Source organism: Plectropomus leopardus, chromosome 17 (genome assembly GCF_008729295.1).
Source record: "Plectropomus leopardus isolate mb chromosome 17, YSFRI_Pleo_2.0, whole genome shotgun sequence".
NCBI classification, from domain to species: domain Eukaryota; kingdom Metazoa; phylum Chordata; class Actinopteri; order Perciformes; family Serranidae; genus Plectropomus; species Plectropomus leopardus.
Window position 1 is genome coordinate 1,247,980 of NC_056479.1, and position 12,064 is coordinate 1,260,043.

At 41.0% G+C, this 12,064-nt stretch overlaps 1 protein-coding gene across 1 annotated transcript in view; it reads right to left on the bottom strand.

Annotated features, from left to right (window-relative positions):
• Positions 1-12,064, bottom strand: part of trpm4a (transient receptor potential cation channel, subfamily M, member 4a) — a 58,528-nt gene that overhangs the window by 22,945 nt on the left and 23,519 nt on the right. The window contains exons 6-11 of the mRNA XM_042504388.1: positions 10,391-10,568; positions 5,260-5,324; positions 4,790-5,029; positions 4,084-4,186; positions 3,595-3,713; positions 2,077-2,379 (exon numbers count right to left, since the gene is read on the bottom strand). Of these exons, the coding sequence (XP_042360322.1) occupies positions 2,077-2,379; positions 3,595-3,713; positions 4,084-4,186; positions 4,790-5,029; positions 5,260-5,324; positions 10,391-10,568 (1,008 nt within the window). The remainder of the gene's footprint in view (positions 1-2,076; positions 2,380-3,594; positions 3,714-4,083; positions 4,187-4,789; positions 5,030-5,259; positions 5,325-10,390; positions 10,569-12,064) is intronic.

Consider the following 12,064-nt stretch of genomic DNA (forward strand, 5'->3'; position numbering starts at 1 on the left):
AAACAAAGCCAGAGCACTAGCTGTGTTTTAAAAAAGTTAAATACCTTTACATGGTCAGAATCAAAATCTGCGAACAACATTCAGAGCATATCTATGATTCAGGGATATCTGGATCAAGTTGTTTTTTTTATGCCCCAATCCAGATCTGAGTCATTTAATACTGAGTATTTGCTTATACCAAATCCCAATCTGATACCTCTATTTTCTATTTAACCAGATAATTTAGCTGCATAGTGCACACTTTAACTACTTCAAGTTATTACAATTTATTCAGTGTATCTGCTTGACAACTGAATAGGCCTAAAAATGCGATAAAAACCTTCTTTAATCTTGTTGGCCTTGCTTTATTTGTCCCTTCAAGAGAGCTATTCTCCAGTGTTACTTGCTTCTGTCAGCTTTTGCCTGAATAACATGAATGAACTGTATTCCATTGAGTGTTTTTTTAGTCATCTATTCAACTACATTAATGAACGACTCTTGTTGGCCTTTCACGTACAGGGCTTTTGTGGCACTTCTGTTGCAGTGAATGTGTTGACTGTGCACCACTATCAGTCTCTCCTACAGTTTGCAGTCACAGCTAAAAAGCCCATTTGCTTTCTGTAGTTGCTGCTTTTGCAGTACTTTTGACCTAAGCTCCAGATGCCAAAAGTCACCTGCCACAGCAACATGATACACAGATGGGTGCTTTCAGTGAGAACGCAGCTGAACAGAGCCTGTTGCATCCATATAATCAGGTTGAAACGCTGCCAGTAACAAAATAATATCGGGAGCTTAAAGAACTGGGGCGGACAGGATGGGCAGTGGACGGGTCCAACAAACTGCACACTTTCATGCGAGAGTTTGCATGAAGAGTTTGCTTTCTGTCTGAATAGGATATTTTTTCCTACACTTCACCATGTGCCCTTTTACCCTAATCCAAACCATCTGTACCAGCATGTGCTTTCATTGACATCCTGCTGTTGGTTGCCATGTGCTTTTGTTGCCTAAACATAACCACATGCTTTGATAGCATAATCCCACCAAGTGCTTTTGTTGACATCCTGGTTGCAGCATCCCAGAACTTCAATTGCAGACACAGAAGTATACACAGAAGTCCGCTGACAAAGCAACAACATGTGACAACTTGCGATGAGAATGTGTTGGCAAAACACAGACTCTCACTGAGCTAAAAATGAAACAAGGGCTCATAGATTCAGTAAAAACAGAAATAAACAGTCTCATACTACGATTTGCTGGCATTTATGGTGTGAGGTGTTTTGCTACAGGCAGGACACAGGTTCTGCACTTATACACACCAAAACTCAACAAAGTGGAGGAGACAGTTGGAGAGCTGATGACAGATGAACTCGTTGCATCGCTGTGCATAAAAGCTTTGTGAGTAAAAACACCAGTTTACGTAAAACAACAGATCAGATTGGGCTGTATGAGCTGAATATAGACAATCCCAGTCAGTTAAAAAAAATGCCCTGATCAGCCCTGATGCCAATCTTTGATATCGGATCGTGATATCCAAAATTCAGAGTCTGATTCTGGTTATCTGCGTGCAGCTATCAACGTAGAGGTGGCTGAAATATCCGAAAAAATATTCAAAATATAGGAAAATATAATAATAAAAATAAAAGGAAACTTAATTTTCTTTTTTTTCTGTGATAAAAAAAAAAGAAGATAAAACGTCATTATTTAATTTTCTGAAACCAGAAGCTGTCATAAGGAAAAAAAGTGCATGGGCTCAATGCATGGGCGCCAAAATCAAATGAGTGTAGTTAGAGAAGTTAGGAGTGAAGACTGAACTGTTGCTTTTTCAGCTCTTTTTCTGAAAGGGAAATTCCAAGACCAAAGGACACACTGACCAGGAATGCACAACATATAAAAGTAATTACCATCATCACATAGTAATTATCAACATAGTATATCACCAGCATCTACACACACACACACACACACACACACACACACACACACACACACACACACACAAACTGTACATCATTAACAGTATAATTAAAGCTGCTGTTAATCCAAGTGACGTATTCCTTCTCGCTGACCCTCTCCCCATCCTCCCCTCCTCTTCTTTACCTCGTACAGGCTGAGCTCCATAGCTGAGGCGGGTCCAGTCAGTGCACTCTGAGGACTCTTCAGAGGTCCTGTCACAGCTCTGTCCAGGTTAGGTAGGGATCCAGCCAGGTCCTGCCTCTCGCTCAGATGCCTCTGGAGCAGAATGTATGCCAGTGAGCTGTCTGACAGCGAGCGGTACAAGCTCTCCAAGCGTCCGTACGTCAGGTAGTCCAGGATATTCAGACCATTCTCACAGAAGAGACGCACAAACTGGGGCTTGTCGTTGATCAGCGCATCTGTCATGGAGTTCTCGAGGTCATCATACTGAAAATACATGATCATTTCAGCATTATGTGATCAAAGCATGCAGAGATAGTCTTTCAGGCACTTTCTGTAGCTTAAACTCTAGGTTTGTACTTTCGCTCTGCATTGAGTGTCTGGCACACTGATCAATTTGTGGCCATGAAGGTGATCAGACCAAAAGCATAGTTAGCCAAAAGAAATTATTAATTTCATATCTTTACAAGCCAGACGTCACCTGCTCCTACAATGGAAATCCCCTAAACCTTCCTCTGTTTCACAGTGGCTCAAAGACACTGTAGCTGTGTCGAATATCGTCCCCTATCACGGATATTGTGCACTATATCATGTGTTCGCTATTTTGTAGTGATGTTCGATTTCTCTACTGTTAATTTCATCCACCATATTGTGCTCTATAAAATGTCCACAATGCACAGCAAATTTGAGTGTACACATGAAGTACATTACATTCAATTCCCATCTACCACAATGCAATGCGGTTGTGTATTTTTGGGGGGAAAAAATTCCAACCTAGAGTCCGAAATCTCGTTTGTTTATTCCCTATATAGTGCACTATTTAATACACACTATATAGTGAATAGTGATTGAGTGAATGAAGAGACAGTTTCGAACACAGCTTGTGTTTTTTTTTCTCAAACTTGTTACAGTTGTTGCCGTTGCAGTTGCATTTAGATGTGCTTTTTTCCTGTTGTTTTCTCCCTTCATGTTTTCCCCCCTCCTTTTCCCTCACTTGATCCTTCCTTGTGTGTCCTCTCTGTGTCTGCTTCTAATCATCTCATCACCTGCTGTATATAACCATGGACTCTCCACCGCTTCAATGCCAGATTGTTCCATCTCTACCGGTGACTCTTGAGCCTTCTAAATATTTTTGATTGCTAGTGTTTTCAACCTTGTGCTTTTTGCCTTGCCCTGTGTTTACTTTGTCTTGTGTGTGCCAAGTTCTCCTGCGTCCCATGCCACCGCTACCACAACCCTCCATTCCAGTCAAGCCTCTGGTCCTCCTCACCACGCCTGTCCTCGTCTCCATACTGTCTGCCCCCCCCCAACCCCCACCCTTGTCCAGCCTTCATCTGCACTTCCATAAATTCTGAAATACTTCTTTGCTTTTGGTAAAAGCTGCAAAATTGCACTCAGAGGTCAACAATGTTTAGCACCAGCTGATATAAATGGAATTGAACAGAATGTTTTAAACATGTGCAAAGGTGTCCTAACTCTGACCTTCCACTGTATATCTCCATTGAAGAGCTCCGACTTGGCGATGTCCACTCTGTTCCAGGCCACGGCCAATTTCAGCTCCTCAATGTACTCACTGGCTTTACTGGACACATGTTTACTAGCTTAACACACACACACACACACACACACACACACACACACAACCATTTACACTGAATGAATAAAACTGTACAGTGCTGCGATTTTCATAGTGTTAGTGTGACAAATGACAATGCAGTAACACAGTCTTAATTCATATTTGATCAGCGCTGCCTTGTTTGACAGTTTGACTACACCACATGATTGACAACTGTGTTAAGACTGCTCAGAAGTGATTGGTTGTTTTTATTCACATGCAGTAAGGCAACTGGAAACACTACAGGGCAACAGAGTAGGCAGAGGAATATTTTTTGATTATCCATCTCATTTGGTGCTGTTTAAATATCGAAACAGTTTCCGCTCTTTAACGTTATCTTTTACTTAGTCACTTACCTCTAACAAGGGCTTTGAGGAGAACTGTATCAAAATCATCAGATCCCTCCTGTTCTCCATGGAACACAGTGATGAGTTCTCTGTTCTGATAAATACTCAGAGTCTGGACACACAGAGGGACCAAACAAATCAATCAGTATTTTGGACAGTTTCATTTTTACATCACAGACATATAGGTAAGCACACAGACTCTGGGCAGATCAAACAGACTGTTTTATGGATTATGTTATTGTTATATTAGCCCACCAGGTCTCATCTAATTCATTTCACCAATAAATAATGTTAGGGTTATTAGAGCTTTTTAACATGAAATCCTTACTGTTAAATCATCAAATGATTCCGGCACTAATAAAAAGCAGTAAACCTATCCATCCATGGCTTTGTTGCCTAATCATAAGCATGTGCTTCTGTTGACGTCCTGGCATTGGTTGCCATGTGCTGTTGTTGCCTAAACACATCCATGTGCTACTTCATCCCACCATGTGCTTGTCTTGACATCGTGGTAGCAGCATACTGGAACGTCAACAGAAGGTGCAGAAGGATACCTCATTTGTAATATGTAGACATGGAAGTCCACTGCAACGCGGCAACATGTGGCGACTTAAGACAACATGTTGACCCCTGAAATTTGCGCACACACACACACACACATACACACACACACACACACACACACACACACACACAAATGTGCTGTCTGACTCACACTGTCCACCAGTTTCTCCAGTTCAGCTTCAGCAGGGAAGTGTCTCCGAACTTTTTCCCGGACTTTGTCACGGAGCTCTGTGGTGAAAGCCTCAGCAGCCTCTCCCTCTGCTGGATAGGAGGTGGGACTGAGAGGGACAGAGAGGAGACTGTCCAGCAACTCACTGACAAGGTCTGCAGCTGGACCAGAACCAGCAAGAACCAGCCAGGGTGTAGCTTTCCTCAGAGACGCATCTAATCTCTAGCAGGGAATACATCAACACAAAGTCACTGATGTTCTCATTAATTTATAGTTAATCTGAGTGTCAGTTAAAGGCCTGTCAGTGGCTGGTACAGTTGTAAAGCTCAGTGGTAAGGCCTTATTTTACCAGTACCACCTGTGCAATGCCAGTGTGGCTGAAACATTTTGGTAAAATTCAAAAGTCTATTACAGTGTATGTCGAGTGAACATGTATTTGACAGTTTTCTTACCTCCAGCATACCTGCGTCTCCTGAGATGAGCATGCACAACACAGGAATTTCAATACTGCCACTGCCTGTTATTGGCCCAAAGTAAGAAGTCAGAAGAAAAAGACAGAAAAGAAGAAAAAGATCAGAAATGCTCTCTCATAATATCCCAAAACCTCTTCTAGAGTGTACTTTATTTCTTATTATTATGTAAACTGATAGCAGTAGGTTTTTGTAACTTTTCATCTTCAGTCAAAATTGTCTAGAACCTTACAGCATGCAGGTCTCTTTGTTTTGACCTTTATTTGTCAAAGTTAGGTTTGCTGGGCATGGAGCAGTATAAGCTGTATAACCAACAACCATTTATTTATGAGGGCATACAGTGGGATTTGCTCTACAACTATTACCTTCACCAGTACAGGGCAAAAGAGTACTACACACAGTCAAGCCACAGACACATTCTGTTGCCCCATGGTCCTACACTCAGAGTCACAGTTATACACTGTACTGTCATATAACATTGAATTTGAATATTTTAATGTGACGTATCTTGGAGCTGTCTGTTTTCCAAATCACAAATCCTCTGACATGCCAGTATATGCTAAAATATGTGCATGTATCCAAAAAGCATTCTTATTAGTCCTTTTCAGACATGCACCTCACTCTGTATGTTATGGCAACTTTAGATGTCAGGTTTAAAAGTCCAGAAAGAAGAGTCCAGCAAAATGCTTCACAAAATCACAGGAGCTAAATGGAGATTACAGCTATGTTCAGTTTAGTTTGGTTGGTTGGTTGGTTGGTTGGTTGGTTGGTTGGTTGGTTGGTTGGTTGAGTTGAGTTGAGTTGAGTTGAGTTGAGTTGAGTTGAGTTGAGTTGAGTTGAGTTGAGTTGAGTTGAGTTGAGTTGAGTTGAGTTGAGTTGAGTTGGGTTGGGTTGGGTTCAGTTCAGTTCAATTTCTAGTTGTTTTTTTTTCCATTTGAAAAGATGCGGATGGTACCAATGAAATTGTTCCTTACTATCTCCATTTTTGGTCCCCTTCTGTTGGAAACCTAGCACACTGATCTGGTACTAAAGGGTGAAGCTAGAAACACACAGTCCATTGATTGGTCATTAAAGAATCAACACTCTGTGCTGAGGGCTGAGCTGTGGTTGCTTTAACTGCTGTTCATACTGTGAAATTAATTAATGAAATTAATGAATTGAATTATTGGGTATTATTGAGACCAGAGTGAGGCAACTCACAGCACTGCTGACAGAAAATTAGCTGAGGCAATTTATTGCACAAATGAGAGTTCCTCTTGGTTCATTACTGTCAAAATCACCACTGTATGGTGAGAAGTGGAGAAAGGGACTTCAGAGCTCTCAACCTTGGAGTCATATAACTGTTCAAACACTGTGGCTCTGTCATTTAAACTGATTGAACATGAACCTTATCCAGTTTTGGACGTAGATAAAAAAAAGAAAAAAAGAAATTTAGTTAGTTAGTCAATCTTTACTGTCCCCAAGTGGGCAATTTGTGTTGCAGCATAGTACTTGACATATAAAGACACAACAGACACCAGAAAGAACACAGAACAACAAGCTCAACAACACTACATCAATGACAGGCAAAAACATCAAAGCCACAATAAATTCCACACAAAAGAAACACCCTCTTGTGCTAGTCGCATTGCAATAACAAAAGTAATGCCATCTCCATAGATTAAAAAAAAAATAGCGAGTCAAATCTAAAATACATCGACATAGTAACAATAATATATAGTCAACCAACAGCATAACATCTGGGTCAACATTATCCACAGTGAAATACAACAAATAGAAAAAGCCACTAATAAATAAATAAATGTGTGCAGTGTGTGTGTCTACCTCCATTTCTCTGCATTAAGGAGGGTGATGGCTGTAGGGGTGAATGAGTGTTTGTATCTGTTGGTCTTAACTGAGGGGAATCTGAAATGGGTACCAGAGGGGATGGACTGAAACTCCTGATTAGGAGGGTGTGAGTGGTCTGGAAGTATGGGATTTGCCCTCTTCACCACCTGACTATTATACAAAACAGACAAGTTACTGTGCTGTAAACAAATGATTTTACTGCTAATGTGCACTATTTTTAACAGAGTATTCTTGTATTTAGTGTTCATATTGCCAAACCAACAGATGAAAGAACAGGTCAGAAATGATTCAATATAAGATTTATAAAAAAGGGTCATCAGGGTTTTGTCAACACGAAATTTAGGGAGTTTCCTTAAACAGAAAAGTCGCTACTGACCTTTTTTGCAAGTCATCTTGTATCCAAGAGAAAGTCATCACATGTCCTTTGTCTTGGATACATTAAGATTGAGAAAGGAATTTTTACACCAGTTTAAAAAATAATCAGTCACAGGGCCGTGGCTAGATTCATCATCATGGAGGAGATGGACGATAACTGTGTCATCTGCGAACTTCAAGATGTATCTGTTTAAAAACTGGCTCCTGCAGTCATCAGTATACAAGAAGTAAAGAAGTGGTGTGAGGATACACCCTTGAGGTGAGCCAGTGGATGAAAACATCAACCATGGCATACCCCCATTCACCCTCACTCTCTGAGATATGTTGGAGAGGAAGTCCAGAATCCAGCCAGCCAAATTGGAGTCAACACCAAAGTTTTTAAAAAGCCTATCCACCAACAGGTGGGGCTGAATGCCGTTGTACGCTGACAAAAAGTCCACAAAAAAGAGCTTAGCATGCGCTTTGCTGCCCTCCAGGTGTTTAAATAAAAGATTTAGTTGTGTGATAGAGGCATCTTGGACCCCCTGCCCCATCCTATATGCAAACTGAAGGGGGTCAAGGAGGTGTTGTGTTTGAACCAGAAGTTTTAGAAGTTTCTCAAATGACTTCATGACCAGGGAAGCAAGAGCAACTGACCTATAGTCATTTGAAACCTTGGGATGGTTGTTTTTAGTGACAGGGACAATGATAGACTGTTTCCATATTTTTGGAATCCTCTGCTGACAAAGTGATAACATAAAAACAAGATAAAAAATGGGACCTAGTTGCTCTGCACAACAAGAGAGCAAACAGCTCCCAGTGTTATCAGGGCCAGGGCTAGTCTTATTTTTGCAGTGCTTGAAAGTGTAAGCTCCAGAGCGCTCATCGAATGCAGTGACAGAAGAAGAGTGGGAGAGATTGACCATTAAAAATTTAGATCCCTTGGAAAAATCATTAACATCAAACCTGAGATAAAACCGATTGAGCGCATCAGCCAGTGACTTATTGTCAAAACAATCTAAAACCACTTTTTTCCTACATTTACTATCTCGGAGACCAGTAATAGTTTTCAATACATCCTATGCTGAATCAAGGTAATTACTACTAAGTTTTTCCTCCACTTTTCCTTTATATATCTTTTTGGCTCTCCTAACCTCAAATTGCACATCTTTTTGCAATCTCTTAAGTTCAGAGCGGTGACCCTGTTTAAAGGCTTGGCTCTTTTACTTACTAACCCAGGGCCTGCTGCTAGGGTAGATTTTTACAGTTTTATCAGGAATCAAAATATCCTCACAATACGACACCCATGAGCTGACAACATCTGTTAATTTATCAATATCCCTACTAGAGTCAACAAACACATTCCAGTCAGTGCAGTCCATGCATCCCTGCAGAGTCAATGAGGAATCCTCTGTCCAGTTCTTAACCCGCTTAGTGAGCACTTTTCTCCTCCACTGAGCAGTGTGGCACATCGAACTAAGGTACACGCAGTTGTGGTAAGCTGTGCTCAGTGGGGGAAGTGGTAAGGATTTGTATGCACCTTTAACTGACCCAAAGCACAGGTCCAGAGGCTTATTATATCTTGTTGGGCATGTGACGTATTGATTAAAGTTCCTCAGAGACCTAGACATGGTGCAGTTATTAAAGTCGCCCAGAATGATGTTGGGAGAATCAGGAGACAGGGACTGAAGTCTATGCATAACATGCAAGAGGGTCTCCGCAGCATCGATCTCATTCACCTTAGGGTGAATGTTATGCACTGTAACAAATAACTGCGGGAACTTCCAGGGCAGTTAATGAGGATGCAAAGACACTGTCAGCAGTTCCATGTTCTTAGAGCACAGACTCTTTTTTTTTTTACACCAGCGTTCATTTATGTAAAGACATACCCCACCTCCGCCTATCTTTCCGGTCAATTGAGCATCTCAGTCTGTGTGTAAAGGTGCACCAAATCCATCTATTACCAGCTCTGAGTCCTGGTCCCACTCTGCCAGCCAAATCTCCATCACAACCAAGATACATGCGTCTCTGAAGTCATGACAGAAATGTACATGTGCCTGAAGCTCATCAAACGTGTTGCATTTTCATACTATTGGATTCAATTGGCTTTAGTCAGTGTGTACATAAACCCACACACTGCTTCAACCACACCCTGGATCTGGTCCTTGCATACAACATTGAAATTTAAGATTCATGAGTCTTCCCTGAGAATCCTGCTCTGTCAGACCATTATTTAATAGCTTTTGATTTTTTTTGTTACTCGATTACACACCTCTCAGCAACAGTGACTAGTAGATGTCTGTTGGATAGTGCAGTAGCGACATTTAAGGAACTGATTCCTTCAACATTGAACTCATTACCATATCTCAATGCGACTGAGAATGCTTTTACTAACGTAAGTTTTTTTCAAATTGATTGTCTTGTTGATAGTGCTAATGGCTGACTGCAATCAGCTCTCGACTCTGTTCCACCTTTCAAGAGGAAAATAATGAAACAAAGAAAATTAGCTCCATGGTTTAACCCCCAGACCTGTAAATTGAAGCAAATATCGCGAAAATTTAAAAGTACTTTAATTAGTGCACGCATTTGTTACTTCTAGATGCGATTACTGTAACTCCCTATTATTCAGTTGCCCCAACAAGTCTCTGAAGTCTCTCCAACTGGAGCAGAACACTGCTGCACGTGTTCTTACGGGAACCAAGAAAAGGGATCACATTTCTCCTGTTTTAGCTTCTCTGCACTGGCTCCCTGTAAAATCCAGGATTGAATTTAAAATCCTCCTTCTTCCTTAGACAATGTGAGGGTCTAAGGACAGAGGGATGTTGTATGTTGTAAAACCCTCTAAGGCAAACTGTGTTTTGTGATAATGGGCTTTATAAATTAAACTGACTTGACCTGCCTTGTTACTCACCCCAAATGCCAGTGCGCTGATGGGAAATGTAGTCCTCCAGACTAGCACGAAAAGCTGTTTCTCCCCCACAGCGGCCAACACTCCCATCATCCACCAGGAGGAAAGCCTGGCAGTTGATGTCCAGGCAGCAGGAGTCACGTGATGTGTTCTGGACGTAGTAACGAGCTGGAAAACTCCCCTTCACACAGACAACACCAGTAAATGTGAGTGAACACCCTGGGAGAAATTGGATTTACTCTGTCTGCTTTCTGCTGATCTGAGTCTCACAGTCTCACTCAGGTGTTTAACACAAGCCAACCACAGCCATCATCACACAGCAACTCATCCTCTGTGCTCCCACACATCTACTCCACACTGTTGGTTAAAAAGTACTTTACAATACTATAAACTTTCATGCTGACAAGGTTATTTTTTCATTTTTCTTAAAGTACTCTTCATGAGATGCTCTATTTACTCGCCTCCTCACTATGCTCTCACTGACACATCACTGCAAAAGTCTTCATCAAGTCTGTGACTTTCTGAGTCAAAAACTGTCTTAAAGCAAAGTTGACTTTGTCTTGTTTCAAGTCAAGCGTTTTTTTCTACGCATTTCTTGAATAACGACTCAGTCATAAACTACACCAGCGTATTAATGCCACGTCAGAGATAAACTAACTGGCCAGTATCACGTAATTACATGAAACTTTTCTTGTTATACCAGGATATTTTCAATGTTTTTACAAGATATTTTCATGTTCTAACAAGACGTTGTCATGTTTTTAAAAGAAACTTTTCTTGTCCAAATATTAAGCATTTCGTGTTTTCCCAATATTTCAGTCAGGACCACATTAGTCAAACAAAACTTTATTTCCATATGCATCATTTTATTTTTCAGTGGTACGGTCTGGGACCTCTATGTCCTCCACGTGCTTACACAGAAAGCTGAAGGCGGAGAGAGCACCACCCCTCCACCCTCCACCCTCCACACGCCTATGTGGCAAGACAAAAGCGGAGAGTGCAAAGCTCTCTGCCCTGATGTGCACATGGAACTGTACGGTTTGGGAGAGCAGCAGCAAAGACCCCATGGGTACAGAACAGATTACGCATCAATGACAGAAATGACATTGATAGTCAGACACAGAATGAAAAGGAGGAATTGGGTCAGAGGCGAGTTGCTACGTGGTTTGCAAAGGAAGCAACATTAGAAGGCAGAATAACACAATTTACATAGGCACTCTGAAATGAGATTTGCTAAATGGTTATATAGAAAGGAATCATGTGATCTATCAGCTGATTCCCTTCCATCACTCAGCTTGAGGGCTGCTTGAGATCAGCTGATGTAGCTGTTGATGTGAGGTGAGCTTGACATCATGGCCTGCCTGAACTAACACTATGCAAAATACTTATTACTATTGTTATAATGTCAAATATTTTTATAATGAGAAATTTTTCTTCTTCTTTTCCAAGAAAAGTTGAAAACATCCTGTTATAATATGAAACTTTTCAAGTTTTAACCAGATACTGATCATTTTGTATTTTCTGGCCTGGCAGTTACATGTGTCTTAATATACACACAAAAAAAGATTAAAGTGCTTTAGCAATTATTGCATCTTTCCAAAGAGCATAACAATACAAGAGGGAGAGTCTCTCTTAGAAACAAATGATATACATTCGAGAAAAACTCCTTATTTGTCA